The sequence below is a fragment of the Diospyros lotus genome, chromosome 11, assembly GCF_014633365.1.
Source record: "Diospyros lotus cultivar Yz01 chromosome 11, ASM1463336v1, whole genome shotgun sequence".
NCBI classification, from domain to species: Eukaryota; Viridiplantae; Streptophyta; class Magnoliopsida; order Ericales; family Ebenaceae; genus Diospyros; species Diospyros lotus.
In genome coordinates this window covers 7,183,094-7,204,582 of record NC_068348.1, presented here as the reverse complement: position 1 = coordinate 7,204,582, position 21,489 = coordinate 7,183,094, and the positions used below count along the sequence as shown (strand labels likewise).

Here is a 21,489-nt window from a genome sequence, read left to right as displayed (position 1 = left end):
AAAATGTCACCATTTGAAGCTCTATTCGGGTACCTACCACCAACTTTACCAGCTGTAGAGGGGGGATCCAATGTAACTACGGTAGAAGAATACCTTCAGCAACGAAGACAGGTCACCCAACAACTTAAGCAGAAGTTGGCCTCAGCTAGGAACAGGATGAAGCAAGTAGCCAATCGCAAGAGAAGTGTAAGGGAGTTTGCGGTGGGGGATAAGGTGTATTTGAGGCTGCGGTACCCCCATCTCAAGGCCATCACTAAGGGAAAGGTGACTAAGCTTAGCTCCAAATATTTCGATCCGTTTACCATAGAAGCCAAGATAGGACAAATGGCATACCGTCTGAAGTTACCGGAAGGAATTCAAATCCATCCAGTCTTTCATGTCTCTCTCCTCAAGAAATCCGTGGGAAGCCAGCTGGTAAGCAGGGCCATCCCTACATTCCCTAAAGAAGCTGTTGGGATGGTGGAACCAGAGGCTATAATCGAGAGAAGGGTAGTGTACAAACAAGGGGCTCCGCTCATCCAGGTGCTAGTCAAGTGGCGTGGCAGTACTTCAGATTGCAGCACCTAGGAATATTTACCCGATCTCCTAAGGCAATTTCCCCGATCGGCCAATCTCCTTAGCATTTCTTGAGGACAAGAAATCGGTTGAAGGGGAGGGAAGTTGTCACGACCGTCCCTCAGCAGCAGAGCAGCAACATATTTTAATTTCTTTTCATTGCAATGTAATTCCTTTGTTTTACTTTCTACTTGTGGGTTTATTGTAATTTCTAGTGCTAAGTTTGTTAGCCAAAGATTCTCCACGTGGGAGAGGTCGAATAGGACAAAACTTATGGTTACAGCCGTTGGGAAAAGGATTCCCGACGTCTGCGGCCTTGTCACTATATCAGTAGTGAGGCTACCGTAAGAAGGCATCAATGAAGAAAATCACATTCTGTTTTCCATCTATCTTCTAGCCCTTCTCTCTCTTTCTCTCTCTCTATTGCTCTAACTCCCCCCTCCAAATTCTCTATTCTCAATGCTAGCAATTCTCCTTAATACTCGTATTAAGGAAGTTTCTCTATTGTCATCTTCGGCCATGACATGACGCGTGGCAGCCATAGAGAGAAATAGGCAAACAGAGGCCATTTTAGCAACTGGAGAGAAGGTATCACTATAATCCAGCCCATAAATCTGTGTAAAGTCTTTAGCAATCAAGCGGGCTTTAAGATGTTTCACCTATCCGTCGAGGCCCACTTTAGGGGTGAACACCCACCGACAACCAACGGGAGTCTTTCCTGATGGCAAAGGCACCAAATCCCAAGTGCCAGTAGAATGCAAAGCAGCCATCTCATCTAACATAGCTTGGCGCCAACCAGGATGGGATATGGCTTCACTTGTGGTTTTAGGAATAGAAATAGAAGAAAGGCTGCCAGGAGCAGGATGAGGATAATGGTGATAAGTAAGAAGTGGAGGATCCGGGGAGTGCAGACCAGAAGATGGAAGTGGAGGGTCCACCGAGGAAAAGATAGACGGATCTAATAAAGGCAACGAAAGAAAAAGAATAGGCAATACCTGGTCAAGATGTTGTGAATTAGGTTAAACAACTGAGAAGAAAGACTATTGTTCAAAGAATGTGACATCAGCTGACATAAGATAGCGGTTCAACTTAGGAGAGTAATACTTGTAGCCTTTCTGCAACTGGGAGTAACCGAGAAAAATACACTTGAGGGATTTGGCAACAAGTTTATCCTGTCCCGGTGAAAAGGAATGCACAAAACAGATACATCCAAATACATGAGGGGGAACAGAATAAAGGGGCTAGGAGGGGAACAAAAGAGAGTGAGGAATGTTGTCCTTTAACATTGAAGATGGCATGGGATTAATCAGATAACACACAGTAAGAACAACATCTCCTAGAATTTGATGGGAAGATTGGAATGTAAAAGTAGTGTTCGTGCAGTTTCAATGAGATTGCGGTTTTTATGCTCAACAACACCATTTTGTTGAGGTGTATAAGAACAAGGAGATTGATGCAGAATGCCACAAGTAGTCATGAAAGTAGTAAATTGAGGAGAAAAGTACTCAGGGGCATTATCACTACGTAAAGCACATATAGAAACTCCAAACTGTGTTTTTATTTCAGTAGTGAATGTCTGAAAGATAGAAAACAACTCAGACCCACTCTTCATGAAAAACAACCAAGTGCAGTGAGAAAAATCATCAATGAAAGTAACAAAATATGAGAAATCAAGAGTAGAATTGACACGACTAGGCCCCATACATCAAAGTGCACAAGAGAAAAGGGAGTCTCAACCCTGTTATTGACACGACTGGAAAAAGAACTACGTACGTGTTTACCACACTGACATGACTCACAATAAAAAATAGACAACGATAACAAACTAGGAACTAATTTCTTCAATTTGGAGAGGCTGGGATGACCACAATGAGAGTGGAGAAAATCTGGGGAAACAGCACCGGTGCAAGCCATCGGCACAGCAAGATGATAGTGACCCTGTGACTCATGCCCGACGCCAGTCGTCTTCCCCGTACCTTGGTCCTGTACACAAACAGAGGTAGGAGCGAAAGTGACTGAACAGTTAAGAGTTTTAGTAAGCTAGCTAACTGAAATCAAATTGAAAGGACTGCCTGGACATATAAAACCGAATTTAAAGATAAAGACGAAGTGGGTGTGGTTTGGCCTATCCCTTTAACTGCAGTTTTGATGCCATCAGCCAGGGTAACTGTAGGCAAGGTATCAGAATAAGTGAAGAGAAAAGAAGTTCATTACCACACATATGATCAGTGGCGCTAGAATCTATAATCTAAGGACCAAGAGATGGGCTTTTAGCAACGCAAGCAACGGGATTACTAGGATGAGACTACTGGGTGGCCTGAAACTTCAAAAAGACATCATACTCAACTGCAGACATAGGTATTAATTGTGAACCCGGTGCAGATTACGCAGAACTAGGATCACTCTGGAATGCATGAGCTACACTGGTAGATGATGCAAGCAGAGCAACTGGCCGACCATGTTTCTTCCAACACTTGTCCTCAAGATGACCCAGTTTCTTACAAAAGGTGCACTGTGGACGTGGCCGATTATTATTACGACCTCTATTTCCTCCTGAGTGAGAAGCTTGAGACACGAGCTGAAAATTCGGCTGGAGCAACAACATGAGAAGAAGAGGACATACCATGTGTACCGGTCATGTTCAGCAACCTTTTAAAAGAGTAATGGAGTTGGTCAAAATTTGATGCTTGATGGCATCAAATTCTGGTTTTAGACCGGAAAGATAAATAACAATAAAAAACTTCTCTCTTTGAGCAACTTGTTCGGTCTTGGTCGTAGTAATGGAAAGAAGAGCATCAAATTCTTGCATGAGAGCCCGAACCTGTCAAAAATAAGATTCCATGGATGACTCTTGCTTCAGATTCTTGATATTAAAGACCACAGTGTACAAACTTTGAATGTTATTCGAATAACATTCTTCAGCTTCCTTCCACACGTCAACACAAGTTTCAAATGGACGAAAGAGCTGCATGATGGATGGATCAATAGACTGCCATAGACGACTTCATAACTGGGCATCAACTTGTTCCCATCTAGCTCGATTGGTTTCCGACACACTTTCAGCCTTTGTGGTAAGATGATCGGCTTGGCCTTGCCCTTTGAACCACATTTTGACAGAGGCTACCGATGAGAGATAATTGACAGACCCTATCAACTTGACAGTGGTGATATTGACTCTTTCGAGATTGGAGACAGTAAAGGACTAAGAGGTAGCAGAGGCAACAGATGGTTGCGAGAGCAGCACCAACAAAAATTGCATCACTAAAGTCAGACATTGCAAGGATTTGACACCGGGAATAAGCCTAGGGAAGGAAGGCAAGCTGATCTAGAGAAGCCAGGAGAAGGCCGACGGACTCGCCTTCACGTGCCGGCGCGTGGGGGCGGACGGCTGGGCGTGGGGGCATGTGGGAGCTCCGGCGACAACTCGACCTAAAGGTGACGAACCCTAAGGTGGGGTCGGTTCCAACAAACGATAGCTGGACAGTGATGTTCTGGCGTGAACAGTGACAGTGAAGAAAGAAAACTAGGGTTTGAAGGTCGTTGGAAAAAGATATGAAGCGATGGCTAGAGTTTTTCTCACCGGTGGCTCTGATACCATGTGAGAAAACAATTATGAGAGAAAAACCTACGGGCTTAACCTATGAGCTTAACCTAATTACACATAGTTACAATAAATAAATAAATAAAAACACATACAACAATATGCAATATATCTAATTATACTAATAATTCTAATAAGAACTAACAACATTTTCTAACCAACAATGTAACTAATTATAGCTTTACCCCTATAATACCCCAAGGGTCGTGTCATCATGATACTTTTTGTCAATAGAAAATTCTACTAGGCATTGCTTCATAACCTTCACATCATTACCTTTTTGTAGCCCAGTAAGCTTGTAAGGATTTTGGATGCTCTTTAATAGAAAGTTTAACCTTATCAACCATTGTTGTTGGTGAAAACTGAAGGAGCCTTTGGTAAATACCAAATTTAATGCATAGGAAATTGAAGAGACTTGGGTAGGGAAGAGAGGAAGAAATTGGAGCCAAGGGAGGGGGGAAAAGGGGAATGTGTGTCAAAACCACCCATCATCAATATTCAACACCAAAACTGCCATAGTATTCGCCATGGGGAAGACTAAAATTAAAACATCAGTCTACTACCAGAACTCTATCAGCCCATGGGCTAAAACCTATTAAATTTAAATCATAAATAGCCAGAATTAAATAATACCCATAATTCCAAATTATAACATATGACCAGATAATAAGAATAACTTTAATGGTCAATTACCCAACCATGCCGGCAATAGTATAACTGCTAATGGTGGCATGAACCTAGTGTTTGCACCACATACCATATAGGGATTTTTTGTTTGACTCATCTAACTAGGCATACATCCAACAAAGGTCAAATAGCTTTCAATCAAACAATGTATAAAACACTTGTTTTATAGAAAATTAACTTAAACATCGCATTTAATTAAATAAATACAAAATCTTTATTTTCTCTAAACAGAAAAATAGTTCTCCTCTATCCTTATGCATGAGAATCAGATAATTTCAGCATCTGACACCAATATAGTATATAGTAAACCATAGGGCACAAATTGATTAGTGTTATTCTATACTAAGCCAAAAAAAAAAATTGATTAGAGTTAGAATAAGCTGAGTGCAATGTTAATTTTGTATGATAACACCTCAAATTCAAACCAGAAAGAGATAGGCTTGAGTTGGTAGGCTCCAACAACAAAGTTAGATAGATAAGGTGTGTATGCCACAATTTGATAACCAGAGTCAACTAAGAGTGATTGACTAGTTATTTGGAGTAGTAAGGATTGGGAAAATTTGTATTTTTTTTTTTTTTTTTTGTATGCAAAAGCTATAATGAGTGGAGCTCCCATTATTGTGGGATCAAGGACTCAGGTATGTTCAAGTTGAACCACATTAAATATTTGTGTCCTATTTCTCTTGATTTTGTGTGTGTGATCCAATTCTAACAAATTTGATGAAAATTTTTCTTTTTGGTTTTACTAAAAACTTCACAGTTATTGGTACTCGGTGAGATCTAATTCATTCACTGAAATAGTCATAAGTATATTTCATAATAGAGCTTAAGTCAAAAAGATCAACAGTCAGTCTCTAATGTCATCCCATAACTACTTACCCACCTACCAAGGCAATGAATCAATCATAGCACTGAAAATATTGAGAAACGATAAATGAAAGTAAGCTTTGGGAGGCTACTGAAATATACCAATTGTTTTCAGAGGCTTGACTAACTTGAAGATGTGCAACAAGCTCAGAATTTGGAGGAAAAATAAAAAACCAAAAATGACTGGTTGTGGACTTCAAGTAAGAAAGCAACATAATTTCAAAGATTCTGGACATCTTCTAAATGTTGTTCCTTCTACTATGCTACAGTTAGAGGTTTTGTGCATGTGACAATTTCCACAATATACTCCAAAGATGATCAATTTGACTAGTTTAACTGACAGTATATGAATTATGCAGGAATTCAGAAAAGGAAACAGAAGAAACAAATAGTCCAAGTATAACAGAAAGATAGTGAATATATATATACACACACACACACACACACACAGAGAGATTACAGAATTTAGTTATCCTACCTCACCCAAGTATCTAACAAGAATGTTTGCTCCAAGAGACCAACCAACAGCATATAAATTCGCATCTGGGTACCTAGTGGCAACATGTGCCACTACTTCACACAGGTCTTCTATAAATGAAGCGGAATAGAACTGCAAATCAGCCAATGTCATCAAATAAAACACAACATTAGCAAAAATGGATTGCTAAAATTCAAATTGCGTTATAGTTATTTATACACAAACGAAATCCATGAGAACCACTAGGAACAAGGTATAGGGGGTCTTCAGGCTATATAAAGTACTCGAAATGAGCTTTCCTTCCAAGACTAGAATTTTAGGCTAAATGTAAGTTATTGAGGTGGGTCACCCATGGTCCGACTCAATCAGATGACCTAGGGATGAAGTCTACGTTATGAGGGTTAAATCAGATGACTATCACAACATCCTGGTTGGTCTATGACAAGGAAACTCCACATAGAAATAATGATCATAGGCACAAAATTAATGTGGAATCTTTATTTTTCTCTCTAACATATTATAAGTATTGAAATTATGCCTGAGTTGCAGATAGCAATATGGTTCTTGTAATCATATTCCACCAAGAACTTGATGCGATTCATGCCACATGGAAAAACACACATAAAGCATTCTCAAATACCTTGGGTAAAAATATCATAGGCATGATTTAAGTTCTCCATTTTGCATGATTTCCTAACATTGGTACCAAAGCATTAGGATGGTTTTTGCATAAAATGCATGCTTAAAACACACTGTTTTTGCACCAAAAACACTGTCCGTGCTATATAAAATACTCAAAATGAGCTTTCCTTCCAAGACTAGAATTTCAGGGTAAATGTAAGATATTGTGGTGGGTCACCTATGGTCCGACTCAATCAGATGACCTAGGGATGAAGTCTATGTTATGAGGGTTAAATCAGATGGCTATCACAACATCCTAGTTTGTCTATGACAAAAAGACTTATGAAATATAAAAGGAGACTCCACATAGAAATAATGATCATAGACACAAAATTAATTTGGAATCTTTATTTTTCTCTCTTAAATATTATAAGTAATGAAATTATGCCTGAGTTGCAGATAGCAATATGGTTTTTGTAATCATACTCCACCATGAACTTGATGTGATTCATGTTATATGGAAAAACACACATAAAGCCTTCTCAAATACTTTGGGTAAAAATATCATGGGCATGATTTAAGTTCTCCAGTTTACATGATTTCCTAACATTGGTACCAAAGCATTAGAATGGTTTTTGCACAAAATGCATGCTTTAAACACACTGTTTTTGCACGGAAAACTTAATATGGTCCCCAATGGTATTTCCACCATTTGAAGTCCATTTGGCCAGAAATTCATGTAGTAACCCTTATAAGCACAATCTTTTTTCAAAATTTCCATATTGATTGGCCTTACCATGCAATGCAAACTGCATGCCAATGAGATGTGAAGAATATAAATGACCATGTAAAAAGACTTTTGGATCTTTATGAAGTGCCTGTGCCAATTAGATCCCCATTATGTCAAGAGCACTAGGTTGTTGTAGACATTTTGCAATGAGGCTGACTGCAAAATGTCACAGTATTATCCACATATACAATTAGGATAGCCTTTTTTCCGCTTGCTAACTGCTTTGTGAACAATGTGTGCTCAGCTTGTCCCTAAATATATCCAAAGCCCTTTAAAGCAGTGATGAATCTAATAAACCATGCTCTAAGAGTTGTTTTAATCCATAGAGTGATTTCTTGAGCTTGCATACCTTGTTGTTTCCTTCTTCAAATCCAGGAGGCATCCTCATAAATACTTATTCCTCCAAAATTCCATTTAAGATGCATTTTTTATGTCCATTTGATAAAGTTCCCAGTCCAAGTTGACTGCAAGAGATAAAAGAACCTTGATAGAATTCATCTTGGCCACTAGTTCGAAAGTTTCTTCATAATCAATCCCATATGTTTGGGCATATCCTTGAGCCACTAATCTTGCTTTGTATCTTTTAATCTCCCCATCAGGCTTGAATTTTATTGAAAATATACATTTGCAGCCCACAATTGTCTTTTCTTGGGGCGATTCAACTACTTCCCAATTTTTATTTTCCAACAGTGCTCTCATTTCTTCATCTACAACAGCTTTTCACTTAGGATCTTGTAGGGATTTCTAAATATCCTTTGGAATCTCCACACTGTCTACACTTGCAACAAATGTCGTGTATTGATTAGATAATTAGTGTAGGATAAGTGATTTGATATAGGGTATTGAGTGCATGATTGTACTCCTTTCGTGAGAACAATTGGGAGGTTTTCGTCATCGCTTATCATACCTTCATTTGTGGGTTCTAGACTTGCCCTCAGTTCAAACAATTGTATAGCTTGGGAATCTTTTGGTCTCCTTGAATAAACCAAGGTTGGTTTAATGATACTAGGTTCTCCCCCTTTAGTCAATACCTGTTCTTGTGCTGAAACTTTTGAACTTGGGCTTTGAGAAGGAGACTTCAGGTAGGGCGAGTGAGATGGAAGTGATATGGGAAGGGAGATGGAAGTATCCCAATGGTTATCTTCACTCATTTTCTCCCCCTAAAGAGAACTATGGGAAAAAAAGGTTTGGTCCTCAAAAAAGGTAACATCATATGAAATATAAAATTTGTTTAAGGGAGGATATCCCACAAGCATTGGTACCCTTTTGTGGTTGGAGAATATCCCACAAACACATTTAATGGCCCTTGAATCAAATTTTCCCTTCTAAGGCTGTTGATCGTGGACATATACAGTGCAATCGGAAAGTCTTGGAGATAGAGAGTTGAGTAACTAGACTTGAGGGAATGTATCAAGCAGTGTTGTTAAAGGCGCGCCTAGGCGCAAGTCCCCTCAAAGCGCAACCATCTCGCCTTGCCATGCCCAGGCGAGGCTATTGATCGTGGACATATACAGTGCAATCGGAAAGTCTTGGAGATAGAGAGTTGAGTAACTAGACTTGAGGGAATGTATCAAGCAGTGTTGTTAAAGGCGCGCCTAGGCACAAGTCCCCTCAAGGCGCAACCATCTCGCCTTGCCATGCCCAGGCGAGGCGAGATCCAGCCAGGCCGCCTAGGCCCAACTGATTTTTCAGCATGTTTTATTTTTTAAACATTCTTCTTCTTCTTCTTCTTCTTCTTCTTCTTCTTCTTCTTCCGCTGCTGCTAAACTTCGTCTTCTTCTTCTTCTTCTTCTTCTTCTTCTTCTTCTTCTTCCGCTGCTGCTAAACTTCGTCTTCTTCTTCTTCTTCCGCTGCTGCTAAACTTCTTCTTCTTCTTCTTCCGTTGCTACTAAACTTCTTCTTCTTCTTCTTACTACGCTGTTGCTACTGCTACTGCTACTGCTAGCCTGCTTCTTTTTCTTTTTCTTCTTCTTCTTTTCCTCTGCTTCTTCTTCTTCTTTCTTACGCTGCTGCTACATCTTCTCTTCTTCTTCTTCTTCTTCTTCTTCTTTAGTTCTTTTTTTTTTTTAATTTTTATTTGTTGATGCCTACTGCTGCTTCTTCTTGAAGTATGTTTATATCATGAAGTATGTTTATGTTGTGATTTATTTAATATATGTTGAATTCTTGAATTTTTTGATAACATAAATGTTGATATGTGATTAGGATCTATTTTATGACTTATTATTCAATTAAGAAGTATATTTTTCTTTCTTCTTAGTCAGCATGCGCCTTGCACCTGCCAGGCCTGCCTCTCGCCTTGCGCCTTGTGCCTCAAGCTCCAAGACCCTTTGCGCCTTAGTGCGCCTTGGGCCTTTAATAACACTAGTATCAAGTAAGTAGCTGGGAGAAGTACGAAGGTTAACGGTTTTTAAGGGTGATCGGTTGATGAGATAGGTTGCTCTTAGAATAGCTTCCCCCCAAAATGAGTTAAGAACATGGCTAGCAAACATAAGGGATCGGGCTACTTCTAATAGGTGTATTTTTCTGTTTTGCCACTCTATTTTGTTGGGGTGTGTAGGTGCAAGAACTTTGATGAAATATACCTTGATCAATAAGGTATTTTTTTAGGTCATTTGTAAAGTATTCTATCCCATTGTCAATTCACAAAATTTGGATGTTGGCTTGAAAGACATTGGCAACATGTTTATGACTATTTGACAATGGAGTTTGCCTCAAATTTATCTTTCATAACGTACACCCAACATACACGAGTGTGGTCATCAATAAAAGCAATGAACTACTTAGAACCTATTAGAGAGGTAGAACGAGAAAGACCCCAAATGTTACTATGTATAAGATGAAAAGATTTTGACATTTGATATGAATGAGAAGGATAATTGTTATTGGTTTGTTTAGCATAAATACAGTGTTCACACTGAAATAGAGAAGGATTGTTATTGCTAAACAATTTTAGATACAACGATTTGAGATAAACAAAACTAGAATGACCAAGGCATTTATGCCAAAGCATTATTTCTAAATGTAAAGAAACTGAAAAGGAAATATTTTCAGGTAATTGAATATTAGAGGTAGAACCAGCACTATTGAGACTATAAAGATCGTTTTTCTCCTTAGCACAACCAATCATCCGTCCTGAAGATAGGTCTTGAAACACACAAAAGCGAAGGGAAAAAAGTTACTACACATTTCTAGTCCCTTGAAAGCTTGCTAACATAAACAAGATTGCAGTTTAATTTTGGAACATGAAGAACCAAGTTTAATCTTAGTCCTGCCACATCAATAGACCACAACCCGCTGCTTTTGATACCGAGCCATCTACCATTGCAATTTTAATATCATCATCACACTCTGTAGGTTAATAAATTAGTTCGGTATCCAGTCATATGATCGGATGTTGTAGCATCAATAATCCACCCTCCATCTATATAGATATCTATAAAACATGAAATATTAGTGTTACCTTTATGAGCAACAATGGCCATGGATGAAGAAGATGCAGCTTTTGTTTCCTTAAGTAGATTCTGATTGCTCAATAAGGTCTGTAAAAATTTTATATGTTCAGCAAATAGACTCAAGTTACCAGATTTTTCTCTGTCATTGGATGTTTCAGTGGCAAGGGCTGGGTTAGGTTTGCGATTTGTCTCCCTCTGGTTGCGTGGTTTCCAATTAGCTAGTTTTTCAAGTAGTTTCCAGCACATCTACTTTGTATGGTTAAGCTTGTTACAGTGACTGCACCATAGTTGCTCCTTGCCAGTCGTCTGATTCCATTGGTGTGGAGCATGTGTTTTGTTCTGATGAGTAGTTAAGGTAGATAGGGAAGTGTCTGACTTAGTGGTGGATAAACTGGTAGGCATTACCCTTCTCCTACTCTCTTCTCTTCTTATTTCTGCAAAAACTTCACAAATACTAGAAAACTTAGTAACCTGCCACCTACCTCATCCAGATCTTTATTTAATCCCAATAGGAAATCAAAGATCTACTCCTCAAGCATTTGAGTGAATTTTACACCATCTTTTTAATAGTTCCAATCCATATCATAAAATAAATCCATCTCATACCATAATCCAATCAATGAATTATAGTATTCACTGACTATTATATGGCCTTGTCGCGTGTCTCGGATTTTTTACCGCACTTCAAAACACTGCGATGTATTTTCCAAATCTAAGTATATCTCTTGCATAACCTCCCATATTTCTTTGGTTGTCTTGTAAAACAGGTAGGTTCTCCCGATCTTATGTTCTATGGAATTGATTAGCCATGCCATCACAATGGAATTTTCTGGATTCCAAGCACCATAAGTTGGGGCTTCTGAATCTGGCATTGAAATTGCACCAGTGACATACCCTGCTTTTCCTTTACCTTTAAGAACAAGCAAGACAAACTAGAACCATTCTCTGAAATTGGTTCCATTTTATTTGTGTTGAGTGATCTAGAAGGAATGGTTTTCGAGAGATGATGGCTGGACAGGGTTTTGAATAGAAGAGGGTGTACATTCTAGGGAGGAGGGCAACGAGGAATTGGTAAAAGGATTGGTCCCAGCCATTGATGGCTCGATACCATGAACAAAATTAAAACAAGCTTAGTGATGGAAAGTTGTACTTGAGTAGGAAGAAAGAATACTCAATTAAACAGAAATGATTTCTCGTAATTTTATTGAACTCAAGTGTGGTATATATATACACAAAGACCTCAAAAATATCTCCTAAACTACATGAATACATTTGAATAAAGATAATAAAATTTGAACTTAAATCTGAAATTATCTTCAACAAACTGTTTAATCCCCCTTTTTTCTGAACTTTATCATCTTATCTCGTAACCTTTTCTTATCTCTTAATTTGAAAGACTCTCAACAACCTTACCTTATAATCTTATCTTCCATCACTTTAATTTGAAACACTCCCAATAGCTTTATCACCTGTCTCTCAGATAAAGATAATCAAGATTTTTTAATCTTTCCAACAGTATTGATTAGAGGTTATTTGACCACTCCTAGATGGGATTTGGGATTGGTTCAAGAATTAATTACGGTAGTGGTAATTAAAAGAAAATTTTCGGAATATGCCAAGGAATGACATAATGAAAGCCCGATTGGTCCAGGGTGACATAATTTGAGGTTAGAAGTAACCCTGAGACAATCAAAGACCACAAAATGATTCGGAGAGTAGGGATTGAATCTTTACCATAAGTGAGATGGTAAAAATTGGAACCAAATGAGGTAAACATGCTAGAGCATGGTAACTAACATTAATTAAAATCTAACACTAGTTGCAAGGCATTTGGTTAATGCCAAGAGGTAGGCCAGATAAGAGGATAAGAAATTACCACAAGATGATTAGGAAAAATTAGCCTAGAGTTAATTTTAATAAATGAAAGGTAAATCTCTATTTACCAAATTGCCATTGTGGAAAACTAAGGGGAAAAAGGGTAATTCACAAAAACTAAGGGGAAAAAAGGGCAATTCACCAAAATCTACAGTGAGGACATATTTCTAATCCTTCAGGGTGATAAGAACAAGTTCCCTAAACTTTGGGGTAAAATAAAATTTTCAAGAAGTTTAGGGGCAAAAAGCGTAAATTTTACAAGAGATCATTGAACTTGATTTTTTTTCTCAACCTTATGGGTTTTGGGGTAAACCGGATTCATGTTGCCCAAAAATAATTTTCTAAAACTTCCCAAGAATCCCTAACACTCAACTATTCCTAACATGCCTAGCTCATCTTTGGCTCGCTTACCAAATGGGCTAGAGGAAGGTGAGCCTCACTCGAGGTTTTAGGTCCCTCCCTGCTACAGTGTCTTCAGTTAACTTGGAACCGCTTCCTTGAGGAGAACAAAGGAAAAGGTAAAGCCTATTTCTGCCCTAGGGCAATCTCCTCGGAGATTATAGCTTTTCCTTCATGATCAAATCGCAAGGTGTGGATGATCGAGTTGACATTCACAGATTCACCCGTGGCAAGACCAGGACATCACGTAAATATTCTACCAGAGAATTGAATATACATGGAATTACACTTCTCCATGTATGCTGGTTAGGTGAAGAATCAATTGGCTTGGATAATGATCCATCCACAATACAATATTTATTCTTGGCTTGAAGAGCATTAGTCATGTCTCTTGTCCAAGTTGGATAATTTTCCTGTGTAAGCAAACATGAAACAAAAATAGTTCAAAGGTTATCAAAGGGGTTGAGATAAAATTGTGATGTTGGATCAGGTAAGATTTGGTTGTCATCAATTTTGACTCCACTAGATGCACACTTAGCCAAGGATGTAGATTCAACCATGTTTTGGAGAGTTAAAAAAAAAAAATACAGGTAGTTGAAGAAAGCAAGAGAACAAAAGAAGAATTTGGATCTCAAACAACTACTGATCTGTTATGATGTAAAATGATGATTTCATATTGAATCCTTGTTTACAATATAATGCTCTTTATATACAAAGATGGCCATAGATTAAGCCAAAAGTTGGCCAAAAATCAAACTCTACAAAACTGTCTAATTACCTAACTTAAGTCCTAATTAAAGGGGACACATCTGATTGAAGATGCAGAAGGTAAGTTACATATTTAATATCCTAAAATTTCTCTAATAGAAAAAATAAATAATAGTAAGACCATTAATAATTTCTTATAATTCATATACCAAATTGGTCATGCAGAAATTACAAATCAATTGTTGTCAACTCTGTATGGATAGATGAAGGCGCTTAACAATCTCCACATATCTTTTAAGAGAGGCGCACTCTTGGTTGTTCCCTATTGTTAAACATATGCTCTCTATATGAGCTCCTGCCTTTCATGTTGATTATTGGTTGACAAAGAACTTCTGTGATTTGTGGTTGTTTATTTATAGCTTATGGACACATTACTTCTCATATAGTTGGAAGTTAAACCTTAGAAGGACGAAATCATGTGTAATATGCTCCTCCCCACCTTTGCGATGTATCTACTTTAAAAAGCTATTTGATGGAAGCAAAACTGAATTTAAGTCCCATGGTATGGGTTTTATTCAAGATATCACCAGTGGATATGAGGTAATCCAAGTTTTTAAAGCTCAAAGGGATTTGGAATTGTATGCAAGGTTGTTTCCTCTTGTAGCTCAGCTAAAAATGTGGAAGAAATTTCTGGACCTCCTGGGAAGATGAGAACAACAGGCCTATAAACAAATTTGATTACATTAGATATAGATGATCTACTCTCTCATTTGTGTGGAAGCATGCCCAAAATAAAAAAAAGATTGAGTGAAAATCCATGATTACTCTAATAGATGGCATTAAGCATGTCATAGTACTTGGGTATGTCAACCCTAGACAATGATTAGTGGATTGACATAATGCATGTTGAAGTTGAGAATATAAATATATAACTTGTCTAGTGCTTAGTTCATTATTCACAAGATTACAAGACTACTTGGGTACTATAAGCCCTGTGCATAAGTGAATAACTCACGAAGACTAGCCCTTCATATTGTGTGAAAGGGATGAATCCTTGAGAAATGTGTAACCTATGATGAAAACTTGTTTTAATAGTCATATAAATATGTGCCTCCATTAACCTTACCTTAACTATTATCCTGCATTAGAATTTGAAACTTCATTGTTTAGATATTAGGACTGCACTTATCATTTGAGAATTAAATGTCACATACATGGCACGCACACACACGGAGTGGAAGATTCTATTGCTCCACATTCCTAATAGCATAATGATGATCTATAAACACAAAGAGGCATGTTTTAAATAGTCCAAGGAAACCATCCTCATTATATTTTTGGTAGGGATGACAATTTGTAAGCTGGAAACAATTAGGAGCTATATGTTCCCATCATATAGTTGGCAATTCTCTACTTAGATATGATGAAATTGGGCAATGTAAGCTTCTTTTCAAAACCCATTGTCTTGAAGGCAGAATTATAAACACATTAACACTCCTATCATGAAAGGCAAGAGTTCAGGCCTTGAAAAGAACCTCAAGACTCTTAAAGTAAAAGAATAAAATGGCTCATCTTACCAGTTCTGAAGAGACTACTTAGTTGCATACTTGGTTTTAGTTCTATTAATCCAGTAGAGTCTGCAGCCTAGAGTAATAGTGTAGCAGTAAAGGAGGAGATAATGCTCTTGGAAAGAACATGACTCGGGAGATTGTGGAGCTTCCAAGAGGTAAGACAACTAAAGGTTGTAAATGGGCCTTCACTATAAAATGTAAGGCAGATGGAAACATAGAGAGGTACAAGGCAAGACTGGTTGCCAAGGAGTTCACCCAAACATATGGCATCAACCATCAAGAGACCTTTGCTCCTGTGACAAAGATAAACTCTATTCGAGTCCTCCTCTCTCTCGCGGTGAATTTTGATTGGCCTCTACACCAACTTGATGTAAAGAATGTCTTCCTAAAGGGCGATTTGGAGAAAGAAGTGTATATGGATCTCCCACCTGGATTTGAGAAAAGCCTCAATACCAACAAGGTATGCAGTCTAAAAAATCATTGTATGATCTGAAATAGTCTCCAAGAGGTTTGGAAAGGCGGTAAAAAGCTATGGTTATACTTAGAGCCAAGCGAACCACACAATGTTCTTCAAACACTCTAGTGACGGTAAGAGGGCTATTTTAATTGTCTCTGTGGATGATATAATAATGACTGGTGATGATAGGGGAGAGATTGAAGAATTAAAGAGGAAACTAACACATGAGTTTGAGACCAAGGACTTGGGACCCCTAAAGTATTTCCTTGGGATGGAGTTTGCAAAATCTAAAGAGGGAATCTTTGTCAACCAACGTAAGTATGTCTTGGATTTATTCAATGAAACAGGAATGCTCGAGAGTAAGATAGATGAAACTCCCATCGAACCTAATTTGAAGCTACAACCTGTCAAGACCAAAGATGTGGTAGAAAGGGAGAAATATCAAAGGTTTGTGGGTAGACTCATCTATCTGTCCCACACTTGAGCTGATATAGCATTTGCAGTAAGTGTAGTAAGCCAATTTATGCACTCACCAAGTTCACAGCATTTTGAAGCTACCTACAAAATTCTAAGGTACCTAAAAGGAACTCTTGGAAAAGGTTTGCTCTTCAGAAAACGTAGACATCTTCGCATAGAGACGCAAACTGGGCAAGTAGACTGGACAGGCAATGTTACTGATAAAAGATATACATTGGCTTACTGCACCTTTGTGGGAGGTAATCTTGTCACTTAGAGGAGAAAAAAAAAAACATTGTGGCCAGAAGTAGTGCTGAAGCTAAATTCCATTCAGTTACCCACGGAATTTGTGAGGTCATGTGGATAAAAAGACTACTCGAGGACTTAAGAGTCTCCGCTCTCTTACCGGCTAAGGTCTACTATAATTATAAAGCTGCGATTTCCATTGCCCATAATCTAATACTCCATGACAAGACTAAGCATGTAGAGGTGGATAAGCACTTTATTACGGAGAAAATTGATAAAGGGGTAATTTGTATGCCTTACATTCCAACAGTTGATCAAGTCGCCGATGATCTTACAAAGGGGTTACACAAAAATCAGTTTGAAAAATTAGTGAGCAACCTTGCCATGGAAGATATCTTCAAGCCATCTTGAGGGGGAGTTAGAAATATTTTATTGATAGAGTATATATTAGGCATATTCTTCTTTCCTTTCTTATCCTTTTATTTCATGTTGTCCTCTTCCTCTATAAAACCAAAGGGGAATCCATGTATCAATTTGAGATAGAAAATAGAGAAAATCATTTTCTCCATCTCCCTTTGCATATAGTTGCACATTAGAAATACGAACACATATGGAGCAAATATGGTAGAAGAAAGAAAGAACATGGTACAAGATCTAAACGACAACCAATTATGCAAACCACAAAGGTGCAATAGCCTGATGTAGATCTTCATAAATGTTCACTTACCAACGCAATCGAAAGTGGTTTCTTATGTCTTCCAAGTTCCAATGCACATCTACCCACAAGCATTTAATTCCCAACCATTTCGTAACAATCATGGGCATTTCCCATCTACTAATTATGAGCAATGGATACTCATATTACCAACAATATGCACTCAATGCTCAACTATTTTCCACAACTATAAAACTAATATGAACCATTCTTCAACACAATTTTTGAGCCAATGGAACCTTGGAGTATACCAGAGTGTGCTCAGTCTAACATGTGTTACATCTCATGGCTAGTCAACACAAAATATTCCTGGTCATACTGATTTATCATAGTTTAAAAGAAAGTATATTATCTTGAAGAGGATGGCAGTTCTCTACCATTCAGGTTTTGCATTTAACTGTTTCCAGATGTGCTAATTTAAGAGGCAACTTAAGGATAATCTGATCCCAAGTCCTACAGTCTACGCAAAGATAGGATGCATGATGTGTAAGGGCGCATGTGGCATGTATTATTGCAATCTTTAGGCACTCTAGGAAATTGATTGCGTGCATCTTGTTCAAATTTGCCAAAAGTGGCTAAGGCAATGAGCCTAATAGTTTACAAAGTCTGTCATGTGACAGAAATGAGGTTTCAGACCACATAAAACTGAGATTTTGAGTTGGAAAGTCAGAACATTACAGTTGTACAAAGGTTTATGGATCAAATCCAATGGTTAATGTTAGAAATTATACGAGATATCTTGGATTTGATATTTGGTATGCTTGATTAATCCTGTTTTCCATAGTTGTGTGATACATCTTCTAGAAGATTATGCTTCTTGTTTTAGTTGTATCCTAAATTGTATATATTTCCAAATGTAAGATTAGAAAACTGCCTAATCTAGATTTGAAAGCTGCCCATTGTGACATCTTTTATATATTTTCATTTGAACCCCTCAAGGGGAATAAGATTGAATATCTTTTCAGCCATTTTTGACATAGTATCAAAGCTTTAGGACGTCGATCACCAGTCTTTGTGAGTTCTGATTGTCATGGCCTTCATCAATATTCAATCTTCTTACATAGATGTCAAAATCCCACAACACCATGACAGATTCAGCTGATTCCAATAATATAACAGAGGTCCTGTTTGCTGGAAGTAATGGTGTAATCTCAGGAGGAGAGCTACAAAACATTCAAGCGGCCTACAAGTTGAATGGAAAGAATTATTTGAAGTGGTCTCAATTGATCCGGACATTTTTGAAGGGTAAGGAAAGCTAAGTCACCTACTTGAAACCAAGCCAAAGGAGAGTAATCCTATGTATGTGGCCTAAGATGAAAAGGATTCTTTAGTCATGTCCTGCCTTTGAAATTCCATGATGCCAAAGATTAGTGACACAATCATATTCCTAAAGACTACCAAAGAGATTTGGGATGCCATGAAGCTCACCTACTCCAAAGTGCATGATGCTACTCAGATCTATGATATCAGGATCAAAGTAGCAACCACCAAACAAGGCTCTCGATCTATCACTGAGTATGAAAATCTATTGCAGACCCTATGGCAGGAGTTAGACCACTACCAATGCATTCAAATGAAGTGCAATGAAGATGCAGCTATACAAAAGACATTTGTTCAAAAAGAAAGAACTTATGACTTTCTTGCAAGCCTAAACATGGAGTTTAATGCAGTGAGAGTGTAAATCCTTGGCAAGGAGGATCTACCTTCTCTAAATGAGGCATGCAAAGGAAGGAAGAAGAGGAGTAATGCTTGATGGTTCTCCTACAAATAGTTCTACCCTTGTAACCTTGAAAGATTCTTATCAAGGTAAGGGATCTAGAGAGGAAAAGAAAGTGATAGATTCATAAAGGATGACAAAGACTCATTGTGGTGCTCCTACTACAAGAAGCCCAGGCACACCATAGAGATGTGCTGGAAACTCCATGGAAAGCCACCCAATGAAGGACAACCAAAGGGCCAAGGACAAGTTTTTGTGGCCAATGGTCATCAACAAACTGACCAGAAAGTTCCAAATCAGATAGATACAATGGAAGTTAACAAGGAAGAGATTGAAAAGCTCAAGAGTTTGTTGGGGTCACTAGAAAAGAAAGCTGAGACAGGTACCTGCTCTCTAGCCCTCACAGGTATCTCTCCTTCTCTTACCTTTCATGCTTTAGATAAATCTCATCCTAATACCTAGATTTTCAACTCTAGAGCCACAAACCACATGGCATGTTCCTCACATCAATTCATTTCTTATACACCATGTTCAAGTTCTAGGAAAATAACAATGGCTAATGGATCATCAACCACTGTGGTTGGTCAAGGGGGTGTTCTAATAAACAGACATCTCACCCTCAAGAATATTCTTCATGTCCCTAAACTATTTACTAACCTTGTCTCTATTCAAAAACTCACCTCAGATGCTAATTGTTGTGTCATTTTCTATCCAACTTTCTGTGAATTTCAGGAACAGGACACGAAGAAGATGATTGGGCGTGCTAGGGAAAGGGTTGGACTCTACTAACTTGAAGAACCAAGCGAGCAGACTAATAAGAAGAAAGTATCCCCTATATCATTCCTTGCTCAGTCCAATAAAATAAGTTGTGGCTTCAACACTTCCATCTTGGTCATCCCTCTTTTATGGTCCTTAAAGTGTTGTTTCCTTCCTTATTCAAAGGTCTAGATGTTAGGGAATTCTACTATGATGTGTGTGAATTTGGAAAACACAAGAGAATATCATTTTCTCTTTCTAATAAAAGAAGTCGTCTTCCATTTATACTAATTCACAGTGATATATGGGGTCCTTCTACTGTTCCTACCATCTCCGGGGTACGTTGGTTCATTTCTTTTGTTGATGATTACACTTGGGTGGTCTAGTTGTACTTACTAAAAACTAAATCTGAAGTAGGCACTATTTTTGTCCATATTTTACAACATGATTGAAACACAATTTGGGGTTGAAATAAAAAGGTTCAAGGCTAATAATACTAAAGATTACTTCAATCAGTCCTTATCTGTTTTCTTTCAACAGAGAAGCATAATCCTCAAATCTTCTTGCATTCATACCCCTCAGCAAAATGAAGTGGGTGAGAGAAAAAATGGCCATCTCTTGGTTGTTACTAGGGCTCTTCTCTTCCACAATAACGCTTCCAAACAATATTGGGGAGAGACAGCCTTAACAACCACATTCCTTATTAACAGGCTACCCTCTATAAGTCTTGATTCCCAAAGTCCTATTCAACTTCTCACAAAGACCTTCCCTGAACTTCATGCCTCTAGCTATCTAACACCCAAAGTGCTCAATTGTCTCACTTTTGTTCATGTCCATACTCCTAATAGAGGCAAACTTAATCCACCTACCCTCAAGTGTGTGTTTATTGGATATTCCTCTACTCAAAAAGGTTATAAGTGCTATCATCCTCTTACCAAGAAGTGTTTTATTTTAGCTGATGTTACCTTTCTTGAGGATAAACCTTACTTTGCTCAGACATATCCTTAGGGGGAGACTATAGTACCAAAGGATAGGGATAGGGATAGGGATAGGGATAGGGATTTGTTCCTCCCTGATCTACCCTCTTCCTCTCTCCCTTCTATCACCTTTAAGGACTCCTCAAGTATGATACAAGAGAAGCCTCAAAGTATAGTTGGTAGCTAAAGGATATACACAGATTTATGGGGTAGACTATTTGGATACTTTTGTTCTAGTTGCAAAACTAAATATAGTAAGGGTGTTATTGTCCTTAGCTATTAATTTAGGCTAGCCACTGCAACAATTTGATGTAAAAATGCTTTCTTGCATGGTAACCTAGAGGAAGAGATTTACATGGAGTTGCCACCACGGTTTGGGCCAAAGACTAAGGAAAGGGTGGTGTGCAGCTCAAAGAAGGCTTTGTATGGACTGAAATAGTCACCAAGAGCTTGGTTTGGCCGCTCTACATAAGTTATGCTTGGTATGGGACACAAACAAAGTCAAGGAGATCATATTTTGTTTGTGCATCAATTAGCTACAGAGGGAGTGACAGCATT

General features: G+C 38.2%; 1 protein-coding gene across 3 annotated transcripts in view; it reads right to left on the bottom strand.

The window, feature by feature from the left end:
• The window catches only part of LOC127813463 (embryogenesis-associated protein EMB8), a 45,286-nt gene that overhangs the window by 12,754 nt on the left and 11,043 nt on the right, over positions 1-21,489 (bottom strand). For all 3 annotated transcript variants that reach the window (XM_052354423.1, XM_052354424.1, XM_052354425.1), the window contains exon 3: positions 6,189-6,320. In XM_052354423.1, coding sequence (XP_052210383.1) covers positions 6,189-6,320 — 132 coding nt within the window. The remainder of the gene's footprint in view (positions 1-6,188; positions 6,321-21,489) is intronic.